Source organism: Primulina tabacum, chromosome 3 (genome assembly GCF_025594145.1).
Source record: "Primulina tabacum isolate GXHZ01 chromosome 3, ASM2559414v2, whole genome shotgun sequence".
NCBI classification, from domain to species: Eukaryota; Viridiplantae; Streptophyta; class Magnoliopsida; order Lamiales; family Gesneriaceae; genus Primulina; species Primulina tabacum.
The window spans coordinates 11,629,687-11,655,862 of NC_134552.1; the positions used below are offsets into that span (position 1 = coordinate 11,629,687).

Genomic DNA, 26,176 nt, shown 5'->3' on the forward strand with positions numbered 1-26,176 from the left:
AGCTTATCAATCATAATCAGCAAAGTCAAGAAACTATAAATGGTAATCGTTCAAAATAAGTTAGGAATCAGTGCTGCAGTATTTCATTGTTCAAAAGTTAAAATAAACTTCAAAACATACTGTCCAAAAGCAATACCAAGAAATGTCGCGATTGCAATGCCAAAAATACCGGCAAGAATACCAGGAATGATTAAAGAACTCCATCCTTTTGCTGTAGCCATACCACAAGCTGTCGTCGGGCCTCCGACATTTGCATTGGAGGCTATAAGTAGTGATCTCAGTTCAAACCCAAACAATTTTCCTACCCCGAGAATAAAAGCTAGATGTACTGTTATCTGAACTAGAGAAAATAAAAAGATACTTGGTGCTGTTCTTATAACATTCCTGATGCTTCCACTTGCGCCAATGACTGTGAAAAACACCTAACACAAAATATAGATAAATCATTCATAAATGATTCCAGTATATTGCAAGTGGTAAAATACAAATGCGTAATGGATTGATTGTTTTTTATACACGAGTTGATTAGATGAAGCAAATGTGTAAAAGGGTAGCATTCATTTCGCAAGCATATTGACCTTTTGAATTTCGGTTCTTATCATTACATGCTAATAGGAAGCAGTGTTCTAAACATATCTCCAGAAAAATTCATAATTTCGCGGTGGCCCAATTTTAGGATATTTAGCATGTGAGACGTGTGAAGATACCAAGTTCAAAAATGCTAAAATGCAGTATGAAGATTTGAAATGATACAAAAGAAAAGGTGTCGTAATGTTCTCACCTGCATTAATATCAGTGCCATAGACTCACTGGAAGGTGCGAGATAAGAAAACTGATCCGGGAAAATGGTTGCTAAAACTACAACAATTGCAGTAATGACTGGAAGGCTGCCTCCTTGAATCCCGAAATATTTAATGAAATAACCAGCACTTGTGCAAATAGCAAATGATACAGCCAGTGCTGTTGCTGTCTGCAGTACCGGTAGTTTGTTTCCGGATGCCGATTTTTCATCAAATCCAACCTCTTCAACATGTTAGCGATGTTACAGTCAATCTTGATGTAAAGTGGGACGAAGTGAAAAGAAGATGGAAACTGAAGTTGCAAAACGTTATATCACGCACCAGCTGTTGAAGACGAGGGCTCGGCAGGAATTCTTGAAGCCAGTGCAAATAGTGTTGTAAAGTATACTGCACAGAGAACGTTATCTGCAGCTAGCCCGGCAGCTAACACGGAGGGGGAGACTTGAAGGGCTTCAGAAATGGCAACATAGTTGACAGCTACATGAAGAATATGATCTTTAAGTTGCCATATAAGACAGGCTAGCATGAAACGTCATTAACGACCACATGATGAAAACTAGCAAGTCCCCATTTACCGACAGCAGAAAACAGCCCAAAAGGCAAAGTCCGTAGCTTTTGAGTACGCAAAACAAAAGCAAGATATATATGCTCTCAAGACGGCAGCAATTCTACGGACAGCCCCTGTCCTTTCACTTAAATAATATCGACCCAAATTAGCATCTTGTGTTCGGTCAAAATTGGGAAAAGCACAAAAGAGACTGATTGTTTCTTATCCAATTTTTCCATGTATTTGCAGAGAAGGTAAAGGTCTGCTAGATTACCTCCACCAATATGCCTTCCCATCAAAGCAGCAGCTATCTTCCAACCATCTTGACCAAGTGATCGCATTGGCACCATCAAGAAAGCAACAACTGTCCCCACCGTAGTTGCAACTGTAAAAGAATTGCTCCAGTTTATTCGGAGGGATAAATTATGATTAGACCTCCACTTACTTCAAAAACAGTGAAATTAACAGAAAAACTCAAAGAATGAAGCATTTGGATTGTGGGAACGACTTAATTTCATCTCGTCATTTGAATTTTATAACATTTGAAGCACAAAAGGCAAAGAGTCGCAATTTATTCAACCAAGAAAATGTTCTCGGTTTCTCATAGCTCGATAAAGTACTTGAAGTTTGAATCCATTTAATCATACACTTATTTCATCTGCTTCAGTTAGTTACATAAATCACAATGTTATTTTAATCAAACGAGCAGCAATTACAATTTGCAAAAATCCATAAAAAAACAAAACATAAATCGTTCCCAGGATCAACCAAAGATTTGGCCAAAAGCAGTACATTTTACCTGATCCAAGCAAGAAAGCTAACAGCAGGTTGCCAGTGGACCGCATTACTCGGTTCATATCCGCTCTATATAGCAGCAATGGCACAGCCAATGGCATCAGATACTCCAACACAACTTTATAAGCTGGCGCTTCACTCGCAATAATTCCCAAATTACTCGCCACAAGACCGATTAAAGTACTGACCAACGCACCACTCAACATGCTCCCAATCTTGGTCTTCTCCGACCTTCAATTACACAAGGAAGAGATGGAAAAATAAAAATAGACCCACTTTCAGACTTTGCTGGCTAGAAGGGACGTTCAGTTTACCAGATGCCGAAAGCTCCTGTGGCGAAAAGAGCAGTCCAAGTACCCCATTGATCTTGCGGCGAAATTATTGGGACATTCAGCTGTGATCTGGTGATTACCCTTCGAGTTGAATTCTTGGAAGTCAAAGATTTGCTGCGAAATGATGGAGTTAGAATAGTGGAAACCCGTCGGCTTGTTTTTTTTGAAGGAAGACGTGACCTTTGCATCGGGGGAGGAAGATAGTGAGTCGTCTGGAGGAAAGTCAACTTTGACGCCATTTTCCGAGTGATAGGATTGGAGTTTGAAGTGAGCTCAAAGTTCCAGGGATCTTAAAATGCTTGCATCGGTGCCTCAAAAGTCCGCCATCGGAGGCGGCGGAGATGACGGTGGCAAGTGCCGGGTCAGGTGGGTATAAGATTGATTCAGGATTATGTTCCGACCAGCCGCAAAACAAGAGGAGTTGATAGTACTGGAGGATGAACGGAACAAAGCAAATCTGGAAATGAAAGTGAGTTGACACGCGGCATTTGATCATGACTTGCACTCACACCCGTGGTCGGATTGCGTCAGCGTTTGGAGAAACACTTGTTAGAATGTAAAAAAAATAAAATAAAATAGATGATCGTACGAATCTTTACGAGACGAGTTAATATATTTACAATAAAAATAATAATTTTTTATGGATGACTCAAATAAGATATCCGTCTCACAAAATATGATTCGTAAGACCGTCTTACATAAGTTTTTGTATCCTCATATAGTTTTTATATGATCAATTGAAGCTTAAAAGTCTTTGTTAATAATGACATTTTTTTTATATATTTTTCGTTTAACATATATATTAGGTACTAATGATGAATTTTGGTTGTATATCTTTATGATTTTTTGGTATGCATCTTTTGAATTGATTAACCCATTGTTTGTCTTTATTTAAGTTTGTCAATTAAATTAAATTTAGATCACATATTAAAATGTTATTATATTTTTATAATGAATTTATAGTCAAATAAAATTTATGATTTATGTTTATTTTAACATGCTCGATGAAAATTCATTGTTATCCCCGTTATCATTATAAATTATGTTAATCAGTTAAATTATATTGAGTAAATATTTTATTATATGTTGACCCGAAAAAATATTGATAACTCTTAACCATTAATCGTTCATTTATTCTACGACTCAGACACATCTTCATTAGATTTAGTCACCTATTAATTGATATCTATTTTTTCTAAAAGAATTCTTTTTAAAAAAAACATAAAGTTTAAAATATTAAATATTGTAACCATACAATACAGTTTGAAACTGATTTTCAATTTTCTGTGAGCGCTGCATATTTTTTTTTTCAAGATATATATCTGTAATGTGGTGTTAAATTATGGGATTTGGCAAAATTTCACATCTCCAACCAAACACGCCATAAGTTGACAGAGTTGCGTTTCCGGCTTCGTTTGGAAAGTTCTCTCCATCGCCACACTTCACCACTTGCACCGCACCCACTGTGCTTTGAACTTCTTCACATACAAAACACGCGGTATGATCCCTCTCCAGCCCCTCACCAATCCCGAACTCTATCCTCTTTCCTTCCATTCCAGGAAACCTCTCAAGAAACCCAGATCCCTAACCATCCATTCCCTCATACAGTACAATCGTAAACCCCAACTCGCCGGAGAAACGCCCCGTGTGGTGGTCATCACATCTGGAAAGGGTGGTGTCGGCAAAACCACCACAACCGCGAACATCGGTCTGTCGCTTGCCCGCCTCGGCTTCTCAGCAGTTGTATCGACGCCGATGTTGGCCTCCGGAACCTCGATCTTCTCCTCGGGCTTGAGAATCGTGTAAATTACACCGTTGTCGAGGTGCTCAATGGCGACTGCCGCCTGGATCAAGCCCTTGTTCGCGACAAGCGATGGTCGAATTTCGAGCTTCTTTGTATTTCAAAACCCCGGTCGAAATTGCCGTTAGGGTTCGGGGGGAAGGCCTTGACTTGGCTCGTTGAAGCATTGAAAGCACGCGAAGAAGGCCCCCCGGATTTCATTCTAATCGATTGTCCTGCTGGGATTGATGCAGGGTTTATTACTGCCATAACTCCTGCTAATGAGGCGGTTCTTGTGACCACACCAGATATCACAAGCCTGCGGGATGCAGGACAGGGTTACGGGGTTGCTTGAATGCGATGGGATTAGGGATATTAAGATGATTGTGAATCGGGTTCGAACGGATATGATAAAGGGGGAGGATATGATGTCAGTTTTGGATGTGCAGGAAATGTTAGGATTGCCATTGTTGGATGTGATTCCAGAGGATTCCGAGGTTATCAGGAGCACAAATCGAGGGTATCCGTTGGTATTGAATAAACCGCCTGCGCTAGCAGGATTAGCGTTTGAGCAGGCGGCGTGGAGGCTGGTGGAGCAGGATAGTAGGAACCGTGCTAAATTTTGAAATGCCAATTGGGCGACACAAAACGCGACTCTAAGAATCGCATATTGACAAATTCAAGATACAAGTAGAAGCTTCGGGAAAGCAAGTGAATTTGCCTCCTCTCGCTCCTGCATATCGATCCTCCTAGAAATCTCACTGATACCCCCCGGATGGAGGATGGGCTCGGCCCGCTCTCGATAGCCCATCTTGTTGGGAGCCCAGCATTCGAAGGACCTGGGAGGTCATCCCAGCCGACCTCCTATATAAGAAGTTCCATCAATAAGAGAGGTCAGCCGACCTCCGATGGCCGAGCTCCCATACCGACCTCCCAGCTTGAAGCCGAGCCGATCTCCTTGGTGTTGATATCGTGATGATTGGAGGCGCCTTTGCCGAGCTCCCGAGCCGAGCTCCCACAAGGTCCGGGTGGCAGGTGGGCTCACACCTACGAGAGCTCTTACTCAGACATTGAAGCGCGTAGCCCACATAAATCAAAGCCCAGAAAGGTAAAGCCCATTAAAATCTAATCAAATCTGGCAATATCTGACCAAATCTTCCGAAGATTCTGAGGATCTAAACCTACCAAAACTAGGACTCTATGGTTCACCTATAAATACCAGGTTTCGTTAACTCTTAATTCAATTCATATATTCACATTCTCTCAGCACACACATTACTCTCTCAGTTTTCTATTCTCTGACTTGAGCGTCGGAGGGGCTACGTCGGAACAACCTTCCGGCCCCCTTCTAACACTCTTGTTTGTGTTTCTTGATTTCGAGGTGCCGGATCTGAGCTCCACGATTGACGTGCCGATCTCCCAGCCAGTGTATCAAGGTTTTATCCGAGCTCTCCAAGCGAAGATCTGACCTCCCAGTTAACATCACCGATTTCAGCGACATCAATTGGCGCCGTCTGTGGGAATAACTGAGAAGACGTAGGCATGTGGGGACGAACAGGTAGAAGAACAGGCCCCGCAGGGGGTCGAGGCCATGAAGGTGGTAACCGAGGTACCGAAGGCAATAACCGAGGTCCCAGATGGGGTCAAGGGGGAAGAATGGCTGATCTTAGCTTAGACCAACTGGCCCAGTTGATTAACAGATCTGTGGACGAGGCCCTCCGTCGGAATCAAGCCCCATCACCACCACCGCAACAACCTCCTAATCCTCCTCCTGAACATCTAGAAGCCATATAGGAGGAAGTCAGAAGGCTTGACAGGCAGATGGGAGGCCGACCTCCTATGCTGGATAAGGAAAGCCCGCTCTCTCCCGAAATACTGAATGAGGACCTCCCCGTTAACTTCCGCCAGCCAACTATTAAAGATTATGATGGGAGTACTGACCCTGAAGAACACCTGGGGAGGTTTAGTAATTCTGCCCTTCTCCATCGATACTCAGATGGGGTCAAATGCCGGGTTTTCCTTACCACCTTGGTGGGACCTGCTCAGAGGTGGTTCGATCTGCTCCCACCACATTCCATTACCAGCTTCCGAGAATTTAGCGCCCTCTTCATAAACCAGTATGCCACCAGCAAGAGATACTTGAAGACCTCCCTAGGATTGTTCAGTTTGAAACAAGGAGATGCAGATTCATTGAGGGACTTCATTAAGCGGTTCAACAGTGCAGCCTTGGAGGTCCCCGCCGCGACAACAGAAACCTTGGTGAATGCCTTCACGCAGGGGCTTCGAGGGGGACAATTTTTCAACTCCTTGGTGAAGAAACCCCCTCAAAGTTATGATGAACTCCTGAGTCGGGCTGAGAAATATGTGAACCTGGAAGACGCACAGAGGCAAAGGCGAGTGGATACCCGACCCAGCGATAAGGATAAGGGGAAGGAGAAAGTGGAGCCGAGCAGGAAGAGGCCTGCAGAGAGAATAGAGGAGAGGGGTCGAGGTCCTGCACCCTTCCCCTATGCCCCATTGGCCATGAGCTTGGAAAGAGCCATGGCAATTTGCGACGAAAGAAGGAAGTTAGAGCGCCCGAAACAAGCCGAAATGGGCCGCATTTACCTCCCTCAGATAAGTTTTGTGAGTTCCATCAAGAGTACGGTCACGTTACGAATGATTGCCAGAAATTGGGTGAAGAGGTCCAAAGGATCATGCAAAGAGACCCCCACATGAAGAACCTCTTAGCCCGATCAGAAGGAAGGTATCGAGATGATAGAAGGGATCGAGGACCTCCTGGGATGAATCAGAGGCCACAACCCCGGGAGAACCGACCCAACCGAGGGGGTCGAGATGACCCCCCGCGACATCAAGGACCTCAGGTCCAGCAGATTGCTAGTGATCCGACCAGAGGTATAATCCATATGATAACGGGCGGCGCCACCGACGGAGATTCAGGCAGAGCTCGTAAAGCTCATGGGCGGAGATTGGAGAGTCTGGGGTTAGACCTTGCCCCCAAAGACGACCCCGTCATTGGCTTCGGGCCGGATGATCTGAAAGGTGTTGTGGCGCCTCATAACGACGCCTTATTAGTCACTCTTACTGTCGCCAACTATGACGTCGCAAGAATCTTTGTTGACACCGGAAGCTCAGTTAATATTCTTTTCAAAAGAACCCTGGACCAAATGAAGGTGGAAGGTTTCGAGTTTGATCATATCTCTACGCCTTTATTTGGCTTCACAGGACATGCGGTCCAAACTATTGGACAAATCATGATCCCCTTATCTTTAGGGACGGGACCGTACCGCATCACCAAAATGACATGTTTTACTGTGGTGGATGCCCCTTCTTCTTACAACGGTATACTTGGCCGACCTGCCCTGGCCGATTTCCGAGCTGTAAGCTCCACCTACCATCAAAAGCTGAAATATCCTGTGGGGAATGAAGTGGGAGTCGTAGGGGGAGATCAGAAATCCTCACGACGTTGTTATGTAGATGAGGTAAAGCAGGAAGTCAAAAGATCTCGGATCGAGGTGGGGATGATTGTGACCCAACCAAATGTGACCTCCAAAAAAGAGGTTCAGCTCACATCAGAAGAGGAGCCAGAAACAGTAGAAATAGGGGTCCAACAGAGCATCAGAGTGGCGGCTGATCTTGATCCCGGAACTAAGCATGATCTGCTGACCTGTTTGAAAGCTAATCTTGATGTATTTGCTTGGTCCTCACAAGAGCTCCGTGGGGTCAGCCCCAGGATAATGGAACACCGCCTCAATATACTTCCTGAAGCTCGGCCAGTCAAACAGAAGAAAAGGCATTTTGGTGCTGAGAAGGACAAGGTAATAAAAGAACAGGTAGACGAGCTCCTTAAGGCAGGGCACATTAAGGAGGTCTTTTTTCCAACATGGCTATCAAATGTTGTCCTGGTCCCCAAGAGCTCCGGAAAATAGAGAATGTGCGTCGACTTCAGAGATCTTAACAAGGCTTGTCCAAAAGATTGCTACCCCTTGCCGAGGATAGACCAACTGGTTGACTCCACCGCAGGTTATCAGTACTTATGTTTGATGGATGCTTATCAGGGATACCATCAGATCCCTCTAGCAGAGGAAGACCAGGACAAAGTGAGTTTCATCACCTCCGAAGGGACGTTCTGTTATGTGGTGATGCCTTTTGGTTTAAAAAATGCGGGAGCCACCTATCAAAGGCTCATGGACAAAGTTTTCTCAGCTCAGGTCGGAAAAAATGTGGAAGTTTATGTGGATGATATTCTTATAAAGTCCAAGAATTCAGCCGATCTCATAGAGGACCTCCGCGAGACCTTTGCCACTCTAAGATCTTACGGGCTAAAACTCAACCCCCAAAAGTGCACTTTCGGGGTCAGAAGTGGAAAGTTCCTTGGATACATGGTAACGGAAAGAGGAATTGAGGCCAATCCTGAGAAAGTGAAAGCTATTCAATCTATGACACCTCCTGGGAATCTCCAGGAGGTCCAGAAGCTTGCCGGGAGAATCGCCGCTTTGTCACGATTCATTTCAAGAGCGGCGCATCGAAGTCTGCCCTTCTTCAGAGTTCTCAGGAAAGCTAAGAAGTTCGAGTGGGATGAAGAATGCGTGAAGGCATTCGAGGATCTAAAGAAGCATTTGGCGGAGCTCCCCATATTAGCCAAGCCAGCCTCAGGGGAACCATTATATGTCTATCTCTCGGCCACTGAGATGGCTGTCAGTTCAGTCTTGGTCAGACAGAAAGGCGCCGAACAAAGCCCAGTATATTACATCTCTCATGCCCTCAAAGGAGCGGAGCTCAGATATACAGTTGTGGAGAAGCTTGCTCTGGCTTTGGTCACAACCGCTCGAAGACTGAGGCCATACTTTCTATCTCACCCCATTATGGTCCTCACTAACAGTCCTCTCGGGAAGATAATGACTCATGCTGATATCTCGGGAAGGTTGGTGAAATGGACCACCGAAATGGGAGAATATGACATTCAATATGGACCCAGGACCGCAATAAAGGCACAAGCTTTGGCCGATTTTCTTGCTGAGACTTTGCATGTTGATATAGAAGATCTTTGGAAAGTATATGTGGATGGTTCATCCACCAATGAAGGCAGTGGAGTCGGTGTGTTATTGATCTCTCCGAAAGGGGATTAACTAAAGTTAGCTGTGAGACTAGACTTTAGGGCATCCAACAATGAGGCAGAATACGAGGCGGTCTTAGCGGGTCTAAGAGCAGCACGGCAAGTCGGAGCTGCTCGGGTCCACATCTTCTCTGATTCTCAGCTGGTGGCCAACCAAATGAATGGATCCTATGATATCAAGAATGAAAGACTGATAGAATACGTAAAAGCAGTGGAGGCGGCTAAAGAACTCTTTACAGAACTGGTTTTTAAGCAGATCCCCAGGGAGGAGAATGAGGGAGCCGACTCCCTCGCAAAAATGGCAAGCTCACTCCACAGTTGGAAATCAAGAGAGGTGGTGGTCCAAGTAGAACTAAGTCCTTCTTTGCACTACCCCTCCCATGAGCTCGAAGACAATGACTGGCGCACCGAGTTATTGGATTACATGAAAGATGGAGTGCTCCCCGAAGATCCAAAAAAGGCATACAGGATGAAGCGAAGGAGCCTTCGGTTTATACTGGTCAACGGAACTCTTTACAAGAGGTCAGCCTCTCGGCCTCTTCTCAAGTGCTTGGGTCCCAAGCAATCTAACTATGTGCTAAGGGAGATTCATGAAGGCTGTTGCGGAAATCACTTGGGATCTTACTTTCTAGCACGAAAGGCACTCTTGGCCGGATATTTCTGGCCCACTATGTTAAAAGACGCTCTAGCCATCGTCATCTCATGCGACAGCTGCCAACGTCATGCTAAACTCCAACATCAACCGGCTGCACTAATGAAGAGTATTGTGGCGCCTGTCCGTTTGACCAATGGGGGATCGACATTGTGGGACCTTTTCCCACGGCCCCAGCTCAGAAAAAGTTCTTGCTTGTTGCTATAGATTACTTTTCAAAATGGGTGGAGGCTGAGGCTTTGGCTAGGATAACTGAAAATGAGGTACTCAAATTTCTCTGGAAGAACATTGTCTGCAGGTTTGGGGTCCCGAGGAAGTTGATATCTGACAATGGAAGACAATTTCAAGGAAGCCGGATCCAAGCCTGGTGTAAAGAGATGAAGATCCAGCAGCACTTCACCTCTGTGGCCTACCCTCGGTGCAATGGCCAAGTGGAGGTCACTAACAGATCCTTAGTGCAGAGCCTGAAGACCAGACTTGGGAACTCAAAAGGTAATTGGGTGGAGGAACTCCCCAGCGTGCTTTGGTCATACAGGACTACTCCTAAGATAGGCACGGGGGAGACGCCTTTCAGCCTGGTCTATGGAAATGAAGCCGTGCTTCCGGCGGAGATCGGTGAAGAGACCTCGCGTAATATTCTATGATGAGCAAAACAATGAGAGGCGAGCAGCAGACTTGGATCTCCTGGAAGTAAAGAGGGAAGCCGCGGCCATAAGAATGGAAGCTTACAAGAGACGCATAGCCCAGTCTTACAATAAGAAGGTCATTCAGAAGAGCTTCCAGGTTGGAGACCTAGTTTGGAAGAAGGTTCAAGAAGAGAAGGTCGGAAAGCTCGATCCAAGATGGGAAGGACCGTTCAAAGTGGTGGAGAAGCTCAGCTCAGGTGCCTATTACTTAGAAGACTGGGCAGGGAAGAAATTGAAGAGGCCATAGAATGCTTATCACCTCCGCAAATATTATGCTTAGATATTGTTAGAAGCTTTAGTTTTTTTTGTCATTTACTTTCGATGCAAGGACGTCAGATTTTAATGATTTATTCAAATATATTAATAAAATTATGCATTTTGTGTTAGAAATTATTATTATTGCAGAAAAGGGTTTTCACCCTCAGTCAGTTCAGGAGCACAGAGCTCATCTCATCTCAGGAGCACCAGTGTTCACCTCATCTTGGTTACGCCAAGTATGAAAAGGGTTTTCACCCTCAGCAGTTCAGGAGCCCAGAGCTCACCTCATCTTGGTTACGCCAAGTATGAAAAGGGTTTTCACCCTCAGCAGTTCAGAAGCCCAGAGCTCATCTCAATTCAGGAGCCCAGAGCTCATCTCATCTCAGGAGCACCAGAGCTCACCTCATCTTGGTTACGCCAAGTATGGAAAGGGTTTTCACCCTCAGCAGTTCAGGAGCCCAGAGCTCACCTCATCTTGGTTACGCCAAGTATGAAAAGGGTTTTCACCCTCAGCAGTTCAGGAGCCCAGAGCTCATGCCAGTTCAGGAGCCCAGAGCTCACCTCATCTTGGTTACGCCAAGTATAAGGGTTTTCACCCTCAGTCAGTTCAGGAGCCCAGAGCTCATCTCAACTCAGGAGCCCAGAGCTCATCTCATCTCAGGAGCCCAGTGCTCACCTCTTCTTGGTTACGCCAAGTATGAAAAGGGTTTTCACCCTCAGCAGTTCAGGAGCCCAGAGCTCATGCCAGTTCAGGAGCCCAGAGCTCACCTCATCTTGGTTACGCCAAGTATGAAAAGGGTTTTCACCCTCGGTCAGTTCAGGAGCCTGGAGCTCACCTCATCTTGGTTACGCCAAGTATAAGGGTTTTCACCCTCAGACAGTTCAGGAGCCCATAGCTCACCTCAGCTCGGCATAAACTTTACGGTTCAGTGTTGTCGCCAAGTATTATGCCGAGCTCCTGGGGCCGAGCTCATCTCTCACGGCATATTATTGTGTCTGACCGAGCTCCCATGGCCGAGCCGAGCTCACCGCTGTTTTATCTTACCAATTGTCAAGTGTTTGGCCGAGCTCCAAGAGCCCAGCCGACCTCTCTCAGCGTGACATTGGTTTATTATTTTGTTAAGTGTCGGGCCGATCTCCAGGAGCCCAGCCGACCTCTCTCCGTGTGACCTCATTGGTTTATTATTTTGTCAAGTGTTTGGCCGAACTCCAAAAGCCCAGCCGACCTTTCTCAGCGTGACCTCATTGGTTTATTATTTTGTCAAGTGTTTGGCCGAGCTCCAAGAGCCCAGCCGACTTCTCTCCGTGTGACCTCATTGGTTTTATGTGTTGGGCCGAGCTCTAAGAGTCCAGCCGACCTCTCCTGGTAGGACATCAACTTACTATTAATAAACCGACCTAAAATTAACGGGCTGACTCACCACTAGAGACGATACCCATAATACAATAAAATATAAATTAAGTGCATCACAAATTCAGTACAAAGGGGTTGGAGACTACTAATCACACATCAGGGGGGAGGGTCTCCACAACCTTCTTGGCATCCAGGAAATCGTCCGAGGTCCCCTCTGGAGGATAGCCAGCTTCTCTGAACTGGGCCACGGCGCCATCAAAGCCTACATAAATAAAGTTAAGGGCCTTTTCAGCAACGACGTCCCAAAACTCCTCAGACTTCAAGAAAGCCTCTTTGAAGACCAAAGCTCAATCAGGACAAAAAAAAAAAAAAAAACAGAGAGAAAGAGAGAGAGAGAGGAATAACAGAGAGGGGAGGGGGTCAACAAAGATCGAGCTGATTTCCATACCCTCGTTGCCTTGGGGAGTGACTTTGGCCGAGCTGAGCCCGTAATAGCGCAAGAGGTCCTCGGCTAGGAGGGTGGGAGTATGGAAACGCCGACCCCTGATTGCCCCAAAGGGTTCGAGAAAGGTGGGGGTCTTGCGAAAGCCCGAGCGGGGAGTAGGGAGCTCGGGGAGAGCTGCTCTCCACCGAGAGCATACATCCCATGAGTCTGAGGGTTGGACAAAAAAGAAGTGATTTTTCCAAAACTTGTTGGAGGAAGGGGCCCCCTCGAAGAATTGGCATTTCGGCCGGGCTGAGAAGTAGAAGGGGCCCTCTTCTGACCTCTTGGGGAGGTAAAAATAGGAAAATAGAAGGGGGTCAGGTGTGAAGCCTAAAGCTTTGAAAAGAACTATGAAATTGCATAAAGTACGGAAGGCGTTTGGGGTAAACTGACCGAGGTGGATTTGGTAAAATTGGCTGAGCTCTTGGATTGGCTCCTCGGGGTGACTGGGACTGAGCTGATTCAGGGCTGCCCCATCATCACCAGTAACGAGGCGGGAGCTGACCCCCACAGTCTCAGGATACTCACCTGATCCCGAGGCGACCTCCGTGAGGGGATCGTACTGATCCACCTCTCGGAAGATCCCCTCGGAGGTCGACTTAGAAGAACGGTTGGGGGAGGCCATGAAACAATACCTACTGAAGAAGATCGGGAGAGCGGGAGTTTGAGGAAAATGAGGAATTCTTTTGGAAGATCGGAGCCGAGGTGAAACGATGGGAAAGTGAAAAATGAAATGAAGGGGGGTGGTTAGTATTTATAGAGGGACCATGAGGAAATCGGACCGTTGAATCGAGATTAGGTGGATGGCTAGGATCATCTCGGGATGTGTGAAGCTGGCCGTTAAACTGACAGGTGACAGCGACGTTTCATTTTTGGCTCGGGAATCAGCAGGGCTTGAAACTGTGAACCTCAGATCCTGATCAGTTCAGCATGGGTAAGGACGACTTAATCAATGTGGTTAGGGACTCTGGGTGCCAGCTCCGTTCAACTAGAACTCTGTCACAACTCCGCATGGGGGTGTACTTTGCTTAGTCATTCAGATCGGCTAAGAACTTCGTCTTCCAGTTCAGAACAATCAAAAGCTCAGCTCAGATGAAAAACTCGATTTTTAGGGTCAGAACACCCTATAACTTGGTCATTCCCGATCAGCACGGCTGAAATCCTCTAAGATCGGGAAGCATCTGGACTTCGTCACCACATATCGGTATCATTGAGAGTTCCTAAGCTCAGCTGAAGGATTTCATTCTTCTGGACGTCCATTAGCTTGGTCATCTTAAGCTCAGAACATCCCAGAAGCTTGGTTAGAGGTTATTGCCCATCACATCAGGACTTATCAGCACTTAGTCATATAAGGTTAGCGCATCAGTAAGCTTTGAGATCAGTAATCATGGGCCACCGAGAGCTCATACAACCACGAGCTTTTGGTCTGCAACGTCAGCTCGACTTGAGGGGGGGGGGACTCGTGATACCCCCGGATGGAGGATGGGCTCGGCCCGCTCTCGATAGCCCATCTTGTTGGGAGCCCAGCATTCGAAGGACCTGGGAGGTCATCCCAGCCGACCTCCCATATAAGAAGTTCCATCAATAAGAGAGGTCAGCCGACCTCCGATGGCCGAGCTCCCATACCGACCTCCCAGCTTGAAGCCGAGCCGATCTCCTTGGTGTTGATATCGTGATGATTGGAGGCGCCTTTGCCGAGCTCCCGAGCCGAGCTCCCACAAGGTCCGGGTGGCAGGTGGGCTCACACCTACGAGAGCTCTTACTCAGACATTGAAGCGCGTAGCCCACATAAATCAAAGCCCAGAAAGGTAAAGCCCATTAAAATCTAATCAAATCTGGCAATATCTGACCAAATCTTCCGAAGATTCTGAGGATTTAAACCTACCAAAACTAGGACTCTATGGTTCACCTATAAATACCAGGTTTCGTTAACTCTTAATTCAATTCATATATTCACATTCTCTCAGCACACACATTACTCTCTCAGTTTTCTATTCTCTGACTTGAGCGTCGGAGGGGCTACGCCGGAACAACCTTCCGGCCCCCTTCTAACACTCTTGTTTGTGTTTCTTGATTTCGAGGTGCCGGATCTGAGCTCCACGATTGACGTGCCGATCTCCCAGCCAGTGTATCAAGGTTTGATCCGAGCTCTCCAAGCGAAGATCTGACCTCCCAGTTAACATCACCGATTTCAGCGACATCACTCACCAATTATATAAACCCCTACACCCCATCGTTCGTGACCACCAGTGGAAATTTGTCTATCGCTTGATCTTAATTTCTTTCATTTTCAACGATTTGTTCATCATTTTACTTTTGTTCATCAATGGCGGATGCGCGGATGGCCGATGCAGAAACTTTCGCTTTCCAGGCGGAGATCAACCAGCTTTTGAGCCTGATTATCAACACTTTCTATAGCAACAAGGAGATTTTCCTTCGCGAGATGATCAGCAACTCGTCCGATGCGTTGGATAAAATCAGGTTCGAAAGCCTGACGGATAAAAGCAAGCTCGATGCACAACCGGAGTTGTTTATCCGCCTCGTACCGGATAAGGTTAATAAAACGTTTTCAATCATATACAGCGGTATCGGAATGACTAAAGCAGGTATGGGTATTGATAATCGTCTTCTTGTTTTTATTGGTGAAAATTTTTAGTCACGTACCAATGATTTGGCCCAGGAAGTGGTGTGATGCTTTTGTGTTGATACCCGAGGAACGATAATGAATCTACACGATGATCTGATTCTGGATGATCCTGAAATTTTTTGAAGTAGTAGTTTCCGCTGAGCGGTCCGGTGAGTTTGTGTGTTATACGAGAGGAAGATTTGGGATGATGGATGGGAAGAAAAGTTTATTGATTTTTTGTTTTTTAAATTGTTTAAGTAGTCGTTGTATTTTGGTAGAAATGTTCGATTCGCTTATTTAGTTTAATTGCCTCTCTGTGAAAGTTGAGATAAGGGGAAATAGAGTTTAAGATCAACGTTTACTGTATTAAATTCTAAATTAGGTGCTAATGTTGATTCTGTTTTGCATCCTTGCAGATTTGGTAAATAATCTTGGGACCATCGCGAGATCTGGAACTAAAGAGTTCATGGAAGCTCTGCAGGCTGGTGCTGATGTTAGTATGATTGGACAATTTGGTGTTGGCTTCTACTCTGCTTACCTTGTAGCGGAAAAAGTCATTGTTACCACCAAACACAATGACGACGAGCAGTATATCTGGGAATCACAAGCTGGTGGATTATTTACAGTGACCAGGGATGTTGATGGCGAGCAACTTGGCAGGGGAACTAAGATTACCCTCTTCTTGAAGGAAGACCAGGTAATTGTGTCTACGATTCAGGCAGTGATATAGAGTAACACCTCTTTAAATTGAGAATGTATACGGGGACAATCTTTTTGGAGACATGATTGATTCTTTTATGGTAATTATCATCGTGGTTACTTGTAACTTTTGGTGTTGAATTCTTGAACGCGTTGAAGTCAGGGTGATTTGATGAGTGTTAAATTGATGATGAAATTATAGGACCTAGAACTATATTTGTGCAAAGTAGTCGCTGTTAATAGTGTGCTCTTGTGCAATGTGCAGTTGGAATACCTTGAGGAGAGGAAAATCAAAGATCTTGTGAAGAAGCATTCTGAGTTCATTAGCTACCCTATTTACCTCTGGACTGAGAAGACAACTGAAAAAGAGATCAGCGACGAAGAAGATGACGAATCTAAGAAGGAACAGGAAGGTGACGTTGAGGAGGTTGATGAGGAGAAAGAGAAGGACAAAGGTAAGAAGAAGAAGAAGATTAAAGAAGTTTCTCATGAATGGCAGCTCATCAACATGCAGAAGCCCATTTGGCTACGCAAGCCAGAGGAAATAACAAAAGACGAGTATGCATCTTTTTACAAGAGCCTGACAAATGACTGGGAGGATCACCTTGCTGTCAAACACTTTTCAGTGGAAGGGCAGCTTGAGTTCAAGGCTGTTCTCTTTGTTCCGAAGAGGGCACCATTTGACCTCTTTTGACACTCGGAAGAAAATGAATAATATCAAACTCTATGTCAGGAGGGTTTTTATTATGGATAACTGTGAGGACATTATCCCCGAGTACCTCAGCTTTGTCAAGGGTGTCGTCGATTCTGATGATTTGCCTCTCAACATTTCCCGTGAGATGCTGCAGCAAAACAAGATCCTGAAAGTCATTAGGAAGAATCTTGTGAAGAAGTGCATCGAAATGTTCAATGAAATAGCTGAGAACAAAGACGATTACAATAAATTCTATGAGGCATTTTCAAAGAACTTGAAGTTGGGTATCCATGAAGACAGCCAAAACAGATCCAAACTAGCTGATCTGCTCAGATATTATTCTACCAAAAGCGGTGATGAACTGACCAGCCTGAAAGACTATGTAACTAGGATGAAAGAAGGTCAGAAGGATATATACTACATCACTGGCGAAAGCAAGAAGGCTGTAGAGAATTCGCAGTCGGACAGCTAAAAGAATATGAAGCTAAAAAGCTGGTTTCGGCTACAAAAGAGGGGCTAAAACTTGATGATGAAACTGAGGAAGAGAAAAAGAAAAAGGAAGAGAAAAAGAAATCATTTGAGAGCTTGTGCAAAGTGATCAAAGATGTCCTCGGTGACAGAGTAGAGAAAGTAGTCATCTCTGACAGGATTGTCGATTCCCCTTGCGTGTTGGTTACCGGAGAGTACGGTTGGACTGCAAACATGGAAAGAATCATGAAAGCTCAGGCTTTGAGAGATAGTAGCATGAGTTCCTATATGTCTAGCAAGAAAACTATGGAGATCAACCCCGATAACGGCATTATGGAAGAGCTGAGGAAGAGAGCTGAGGTTGACAAGAATGACAAATCTGTGAAGGATCTTGTTCTTCTGTTATTCGAGACAGCCCTTTTGACTTCTGGTTTCAGTTTGGATGAACCAAACACGTTTGCTTCGAGGATTCACAGGATGCTGAAATTGGGATTGATTGAGCATTGAGGAGGATGATGGCGGCGAGGATACGGACATGCCAGCTTTGGAGGAAGAGGGAACCGAGGAGAGCAAAATGGAAGAGGTTGATTGACTAAGTAGTTAAATGATGCGGCTTAGTGGCATAGGCAAAAATTTCTTTTTGACTTTTGATGTTTGTCAAGTTTTAAGTTTTTGCGGGTAATGTAATGGGTGTCTCATAAGCTGATTGTTGGGTTTTCCGTTGGTAATGTCGTGTAACAAATCTCAATTGTATGAATATACATGTAAGACTGCTTATGTATGGCGACTCGATGTTTTCCATGAAGTAGATTTTGTGGTTGCTCTTTTCTTTTCCTTTTCTAAATCGTTCCCCCTTTGAGATGGTGAGCCCCCGCGTCTCCTATACCACCTCCCTACCACCATTTATAGGGTTATTGCTGCAAGTTTGGAACTACATCTCTCTCTCTTAAGGGTTTATCGGATTGGCTACGAAGGGAGTGAAAACCTAAGTAAATCTTTTTAGAACATTTATTTACATGCTTCGGACGACAAATGCACGTGGGAAATTTTTTTTCTCCTGTTGTTTTGTGTTGTGTTGTAATAAAAATAATAATAATAGTTATTATTTTTTTTGAGCCCAAAACCGATCAAATTTCATTAGCTGAAAACAAGTTCATTACAATCTTGAATTAAAGCATCATAAATAAAACTAGGAGCATCAAAGAGGACACAAGGACTAGCGTGAGAAATGGCCGCTCGAGCAAGGTTGTGGGCAACCATATTCGCTTACCGTCTTGTAAAGTGAACTTTGTAGTAACGTTCTCTTGACAAAAGGGAGCAGCATTCTTCAATAATTGTTCCAAGCTCATTGCGATCTACCGCATTTGAGTGAACCGCCTCCTCCACGGTTTTCGAATCTGTTTCGAATATAATATGTTGCATATCCAAAGATGCGGCCCAGGTTATGGCATCAAGTAGCGCCTTTGCTTCTGCTTCTCGTACTTCAATTGACCCCTGGAATTTGAGCATCCTACAGACCATAAACTCACCCTTTGAATCCCGAACCACCGCTGCATATCCAATCAAGCGCGTCTCCCTAAAGATTGCCGCATCGACATTGCATTTCATGAATCCTGTTGGTGGCCTTTTCCAAGTAAGCTCCTCCTCAGGTGCATTCATTTGAGAGTGTGTGGCACGGGGTGATTTGCGAGCCTCTATCCAGTTATTGAGGAGATCAACAGCTAGTTTTATATTAACCCGTGGTGATCTTTCTGCCGCATTCTAGAGTTTGTCATTTCTGTATTTCTAGATGCTCCATATAGTCATGAACATGGTGATGAGGCCAGCATTCCAAACAGCCGAAGAACCATTGCATAAAAGAATCTGAGTTATTTGCCTTATCATTTACAAGGTGCACCATGTTTACAGCTTCCCAACAAGCCTGAGCGTAAGGGCAATCAATGAACAAGTGCCAGTTATTCTCATTTCCTGATCCACATAGAGTGCAGATGGAAGGTACGTCAATATGACGTTAAGCAAGTTCTGCCTGCACGGGTTGCAGTTTTTACAGCTTTCCAGATGAAGAATTTTACCTTTGGTGGTACATGGACTGTCCACATTCGATTCCATAATCCAGGTGCATGTTGTGCACTATTCGAATTTGCGATATTTGTCATAAGGAGACGATACCCCGATTTAACTGTATAGCAGCCATCTCTACTAAAATGCCATAATCGGATATCCTCAGAGGCAGTCGTTGGTACTGGTATTTTCATGATTTCCCCAATATCCCTTTTTTCGAATATGGCTTGCAGTGTCGTGGCCTTCCATTGATGTAAGTCTACGTCGATCAGCTCATGCACTGTCATGGCACGGTGCTCTTCATCAAGGGCTCTTTGAATATAGAAATTTGCAGGATCACGTAACCAAGGATATGTGCCAATGTTGATAGATTTGCCATCACCAATTTTCCACCGTGTTCCTCGTGTCAGTATAGCTTGAGAGCACCAGATGCTTCGCCATATGAAGCTAGGACTAGATCCTAGGGTTGCATTCAAAAATCCCTTTTTCGGATAATATTTAGCTTTGAGGAGCCGTGAAGATAAAGCATCAGGGGCCCTGATAAGTTTCCAGCCTTGCTTCCCAAGCATAGCGAGGTTATAGCCTTCCGAATTCCGATAGCTCAACCCACCAAATTCTTTTCGTATACACAGCCTATCCCAAGACATCCAATGAATCCCCCGTGCACCGTTTGACTTGGACCCCCCACCAAAAGGAATTCATCATTCGTTGAAGTTCATCGGAATTTGGTAACAAGAAACACTGCATGCAGTACGTGGGCAGAGCATGAGCCACATATTTAAGGAGTACATCGCGCCCTGCCATGAGTAGAGAGGTTCCTTTCCAATTTTGAATTCGCGTCCACAACCTCTCCCGTAGGTAACTGAATACAACCTTCTTCTTGCTACCAATTAATGAAGGAAGGCCCAGATATTTACCAGTGTGTAGCGGGTTCACCACCCCAAGTATGTTAGACAATCCCTCCCTCAAAGTTTGCTCAGTGTTCTTACTGTAGAAAATTCCAGATTTCTGAAAGTTGATAGCTTGCCCACTCGCTTGTTCATATGTATTGAGTATATGCTTTATTGTAAGACATTCCTCCGCCGATGCTCGGAAGAAGAGAAAGCTGTCATCAACGAATAATAGATGTGATATTATTGGAGCACCGCGGCAGATTTTAATACCATGTAAGGCACCACGTTTGACAGCCTTGTCTATTAGAGTAGACAGCCCTTGTGCACAGATAATGAACAGATAGGGTGAGAGGGGGTACCCTTGACGTAATCCACGCCCCGGGGTTATCGGGCCAACGAGCTTATTATTCACCTTGATTGAATATTTCACAGTAGTGACACATAACATAATTGATCGGACCCAGCTTGGATCGAAGCCTAGGCGTAGGAGCATCAACTTCAAGAAGCCCCAGTCTATTCTGTCATATGCCTTGCTAACATCAATTTTCAATGCCACGTCCCCTTTTTTTTCCCGGCACTTTCGTTTCATGTAATGTATAATTTCAAAAGCTGCAATGACATTATCAGTGATGTAGCGATTTGGTACAAACGCTGCTTGAGAGTCTGAGATCAGTCGAGGTAGCACCTTCTTCAGCCGGTTTGCTAGCACTTTTGCCAAGATACGGTATAGGACATTGCACAGGGAGATAGGTCGCAAGTCCTTCATTGTAGCATGGCTTTTATACTTAGGGATCAACGTAATGATGGTGTCATTTAGAGAATCTGGAAAGGACCCCTGCAGTAACCAAGTAGAACAGTTCCGAACCACGTCATCACTAATCAGATGCCAGAATTGCTGAAAAAAAGCCGGGTTATAGCCATCGGGCCCTGGAGATTTGTCAGGATGCATTTGGAGGAGAGCTGTTCGAAACTCATCAGTAGTAAACGAGGCAAGCAAGATAGAGTTATCTTCAGCTGTTACCTTAGGATCAATTTGTGACACCACTGGACCATAATGAGCATCACTTGGCAGGAATAATTTCTGGAAGTAGTCGTGGGCAATTCTGCATAACTCTTTTGGTTCATCATAAACTACCCCATCATCATCTGTCAGTTTACGAATCTGGTTCATTGATTTTCGCTTGGTTGCCACTGAATGGAAGAATCTTGTGTTAAGATCTCCTTCTTTCGTCCAGAACTGCTTGGCCCTTTGTTTCCAGTACGCCTCATGTTGCGCCAATAGGTTTGAGAGGGTGTCTCGCAGTTCCTGAGTTTGTGACAGAGACGTTGGATCCTCCTTGTCTCGTAGAGACTCAATCATATTTTTTGTGATGGCTATTCTATCTTTAAGGTCTCTATTTAGCCTACGACTCCACGAGGATAGATGTGTGGATAAGTGCTGCAATTTCCCAGTCATCTTGATTACCAGAATAATTCCAACTGCCAATTACAATATATGTGAGTTCTTGTTCCTTGAGCCACCTATTCTCGAATCTGAATTTCCACGATGCAGTTTGTACCCCGCCTGGTTCACTATCGAGCAATATAGGTGAGTGATCTGAGTGAGATGCCAGCAAGTTTGTCGATGTGGCATATGCAAATCGTGATTTCCAATGTGCTGTTGCCATAGCTCGGTCCAATAGCTCTTCCACTGAGTTTATATGACCCCGATGTCTCTCCCAGGTGAAAGGGTGCCCTTGATAGCTACGGAACATGTATATGTATATATTTAATGTATATAGTGGCATCAAAAATGATAGCTACGGAACATGTATATGTATATATTTAATGTATATAGTGGCATCAAAAATAAAAGAAGACAAAAGAGAAACAATATTTTTTAAACTAAACATAGAACCTATTGCTCTAGTCCTAACATGAGCAGCGAGATTTGATGATCCATAATAAAAGACAAACAAGCGAGATTGAAATCCTTCAGCAAGATATTTGCAATCTTCAACAAGCAAACTCAAACTAGAATCATCTAAACCAAAACATTTAAAGCATCACCAACAAATTTGGCATCAGACTCTATAATAATATTCAGATAATATAGTTCTTTGAACCTGCTTAGAGCCTCCCGGATCCCCAAAGCTTCCGCATTTCTTGGATCTCGAATACCCAGAATATCGCCTTGCATTGCCCCCACTACTATACCTGCAGAATCTAAGTAAACAAGAGTGTCACAAAATAATGTGGCATCGACATTACGTGTAAGATAAGAGTTCGATCGGTGGCTTTTTCCACTGCACTAAAGGCCTCTGTCATAGATAGGGAGTGGCTGATTCGGTCCTAGGATGTGCTGCAATCCAATGAGAATTAATGAAGGTCCATAGCAGATGAATACAGCCGGTTTGCACTTTCTTTGCCAACTACGATTTTGCCAAAATCGTTGCTGCCATCCCAATATCTCCTGGATTTTTTTATTACTGACAAGATTGTATCACCATTCAAACAGATTAACCCTTGACCCAATGTTGCTTCCAATCGAAGTTAGACTCCATACCCTTCACACAAGTGGACATGAAACCAGTTCGTGAGTGCGTACGTGCGTGCCCATTTCTGTCTCATGACGAAAATGTTGGATAAGCTCCTCCAAAGAAAATTTGGCCGGGACAAATCATCTTCCGAATAAACCCACCCACAATGGGAAAATTTAGGGAAAATGGAGTGGGATACGAAGTATTTAAAAAAAAGGATTCATAAGTCAATTTATTTAAATGTTCCTGTGTTTTAAGTGTAAATACATCATTAAATTTGATTACATATAATCTGATAATATTAACGTTTATTTCGATTTATTGTTTATTTTCGTTCGTCGATCGACTGGTTGAGGAAGAAAATTTCGACCACGTTTTGGTTGAAACGACCAAAAAACAGTAGTCTACCATGCGGTCGACCAAACAATGGTCCACCAAAAGTTTTGGTCAAAGTCGACCATTGCTTTGGTCGACCAATTCAAAGTTCCAGCCTTTTGAGTATACCCAAAATTCCAATCTTTTGGGTCGACCCAAAATTTTATTGATCGACCCAAAATTTTGTTGGTCGACTAAGAAGAAATTCTTGGTGGACCAACATTTTGGTCCTTTGATAATTTCTTCTTGGTAGACCAAATGGTGGTCCTTTGGTCTACCAAGAAGAAGACCACCATTTGGTCTACCAAGAAGAAATTTTCTTCTTGGTCGACCAATACCAATTTCTTCTTGGTCTAAACGACCAAAAAACAGTAGTCTACCATGCGATCGACCAAACAATGGTCCACCAAAACTTTGGTCGACCAAACAATGGTCGACCATTGCTTTGGTCCACCAATTCAAAAGAATTGGTCGACCAAAAGCTTTGGTCGACCAATTCTTTGAAGAATTGGTCGATCAAAAGCTTGGTCAAAGACCAAAGTTGGTCGATCAATTTGGTCGATCGTTGATGGTTGATCGTTGTTGATTGTTGGACATTGTATTGATTTTTATAATTATTGGACATTGTATTATGTTTGATAATCATTCGACATTGTATTGATCTTTTAATTATTGGACATTGTATTGATCTTTTTTATTTCGATTTAAGTAATTATGGTGGAATTTTGTTGTTGGTCAGTTTTTGGGTCGACCTTGGTGATTTCTGGGTCGACCTTGTTGATCCATGTTGATATTGGGTCGACCATGTTGATCTCTGGGTCGACCCATGTTGATTTTGGGTTGATCAAGGTTGCTTTTGGGTCGACCTTTTTTCTAACACATGAATCCATAATTAAAAGAAAAATATGACCGATAATTACTTAATTTTGACGGATAATTACACAATTTTGACCAATGTTGCATGTTTTTAACATATGAATCACATAATTTCACAATCATGTTCTATAATGTTACATATTATGACATATGAGTCATAATTTCACAAGTATGTTACATATGTTTTGACATATGAGCCACAATTTCACAATTATGTTATATGTTTTACCATATGAATCACAATTTCACGACTATGTTACATGTTTTAACATATGAATCAGAATTTCACAACTATGTTACATGTTATAACATATGGATCATACTTTCACAATTATGTTATATGTTTTAACATATGAATCACAATTTCACAACTATGTTCCATGTTTTAACATATTAATCACAATTTCACAAATTTCACAATTATGTTATATGTTTTAACATATGAATCACAATTTCATAACTTTGTTGCATGTTTTAACATATGAATCAATGTTTTAACATATGAATCAGAATTTCACAACTATGTTACATGTTATAACATATGAATCATACTTTCACAAATTTCACAATTATGTTATATGTTTTAACATATGAATCACAATTTCACAACTATGTTCCATGTTTTAACATATGAATCACAATTTCACAAATTTCACAATTATGTTATATGTTTTAACATATGAATCACAATTTCATAATTTTGTTGCATGTTTTAACATATGAATCACAATTTCACAAGTATGTTACATGTTTGAATATATAAATCACAATTACATAATCACAAGTATAGTATGTTCTATAATGTAATATGTTTTAACTTATTATGTTACGTGTTTTGACATATAAATCTCAATTTCACAACTATGTTACTATTTTAACATATGAATACATGTTTTAACATATGGATCATAATTTCACAACTATATTGCATATTTTAACATATGAATCACAATTTCATTACATAATATTACATGATTTAACATATGAAACACATATTTAACTTGGGTCGTCAAAGTAGCATTTATGTACCAACTTGGGTCGACCCAAAGTTCCAGCCTTTTGAGTATACCCAAAATTCCAATCTTTTGGGTCGACCCAAAATTTTATTGATCGTCCCAAAATTTTGTTGGTCGACTAAGAAGAAATTTCTTCTTGGTGGACCAACATTTTGGTCCTTTGGTCGACCAAGAAGAAATTTTCTTCTTGGTCGACCAACACCAATTTCTTCTTGGTCGACCAAGGTGTTGGTCTTTTGGTCTACCAAGAAGAAATTTCTTCTTGATCGACCAAGAAAAGTCTTCTTGGTCGACCAATTTAATTTTGGTCGACCAATTTTTCTGGGTGGAAGGATAGATGGCTCGTAAATTTTAATTGGGAAATATGTGTGTCGACCGAGAAGAAAGAGAAAAAGACAATTAATTGATTAAGTTAAAAGTTTAATTACGGCTAATATAATAATCAAGAGTCAACTCCTTGTTTCTTAAAAAAAAAGTCAGAGTCCTCGTTTTTTAATTAACTTCTTTCTCACTCCTACTTTTTTAATTGTCCCCCACAATGGGAGGGACAAGACTATTCAAAAAATTAAATAAGAATTTGTTCTAGGAAAATATATATTGTAAATAAAAAAGTTATCGCTACACATAATGCCAGGTTAAAAAAATTTACACATAAACAAACGTTGACTTTATAAAAATTTCACACAATAAAAATTATAATTAACAATCTTTATGTCTCTTTATTTTATTTATAATCAAAATTTTTGTGTATACTTCCTTGCAGGTTTTGGTTATTTATGTTTGACTTCTTGGTATTATAGTTGTGGATCAATCTTGATCATGTATATTTTAATTTTTGATAGTTTTAATTATATTTTTTTATAAAAATGTTAATATCACATTATATATATCTATACCATATAAATACTACATTAACTTTACATTAATTTCATGTTGAAAAATATGAAAATATAAAAAATACAAAGATTACTAGCTAAAACTGAAAATTGAAAAAAAAATGTAATTTTGGGTTTGTATGTTTGTTACTTTACAACTTTGGTCATATGTGTAGTCTAATTTTAGTTTGACAAAAATTTGTTGAGATGGTCTCACGGGTTTTATTTTGTGAGACATATATCTTATTTGGGTCATCAATGAAAAAATAC

General features: G+C 42.9%; 3 protein-coding genes and 2 pseudogenes across 3 annotated transcripts; 3 read left to right on the forward strand and 2 right to left on the reverse strand.

Annotated features, from left to right (window-relative positions):
- Positions 1-36: 36 nt before the first annotated feature.
- On the reverse strand, positions 37-2,971 carry LOC142540321 (uncharacterized). The gene is made up of 6 exons (XM_075646386.1): positions 2,457-2,971; positions 2,147-2,373; positions 1,622-1,732; positions 1,122-1,277; positions 782-1,023; positions 37-422 (listed from the first exon to the last, which is right to left on the reverse strand). Exons 1-6 carry the CDS (start codon positions 2,711-2,713, stop codon positions 84-86), a joined length of 1,332 nt encoding a protein of 443 aa, XP_075502501.1. The 5' UTR covers positions 2,714-2,971; the 3' UTR covers positions 37-83.
- Positions 2,972-3,788: 817 nt separating this feature from the next.
- On the forward strand, positions 3,789-12,994 carry LOC142540323 (septum site-determining protein minD homolog, chloroplastic-like; annotated as a pseudogene).
- LOC142538415 (uncharacterized) lies at positions 6,076-6,972 on the forward strand. The gene has a single exon (XM_075643737.1). The coding sequence runs from the start codon at positions 6,076-6,078 to the stop codon at positions 6,970-6,972; it is 897 nt and encodes a 298-aa protein (XP_075499852.1).
- A 146-nt stretch (positions 12,995-13,140) lies between the features above and the next one.
- LOC142540322 (heat shock protein 83-like) lies at positions 13,141-18,116 on the forward strand (annotated as a pseudogene).
- A 441-nt stretch (positions 18,117-18,557) lies between these two features.
- On the reverse strand, positions 18,558-19,921 carry LOC142538416 (uncharacterized). Its single transcript, XM_075643738.1, has 3 exons — positions 19,364-19,921; positions 19,168-19,212; positions 18,558-19,052 (listed from the first exon to the last, which is right to left on the reverse strand). The coding sequence occupies exons 1-3, from the start codon at positions 19,919-19,921 to the stop codon at positions 18,558-18,560; spliced, it is 1,098 nt and encodes a 365-aa protein (XP_075499853.1).
- Positions 19,922-26,176: the final 6,255 nt, after the last annotated feature.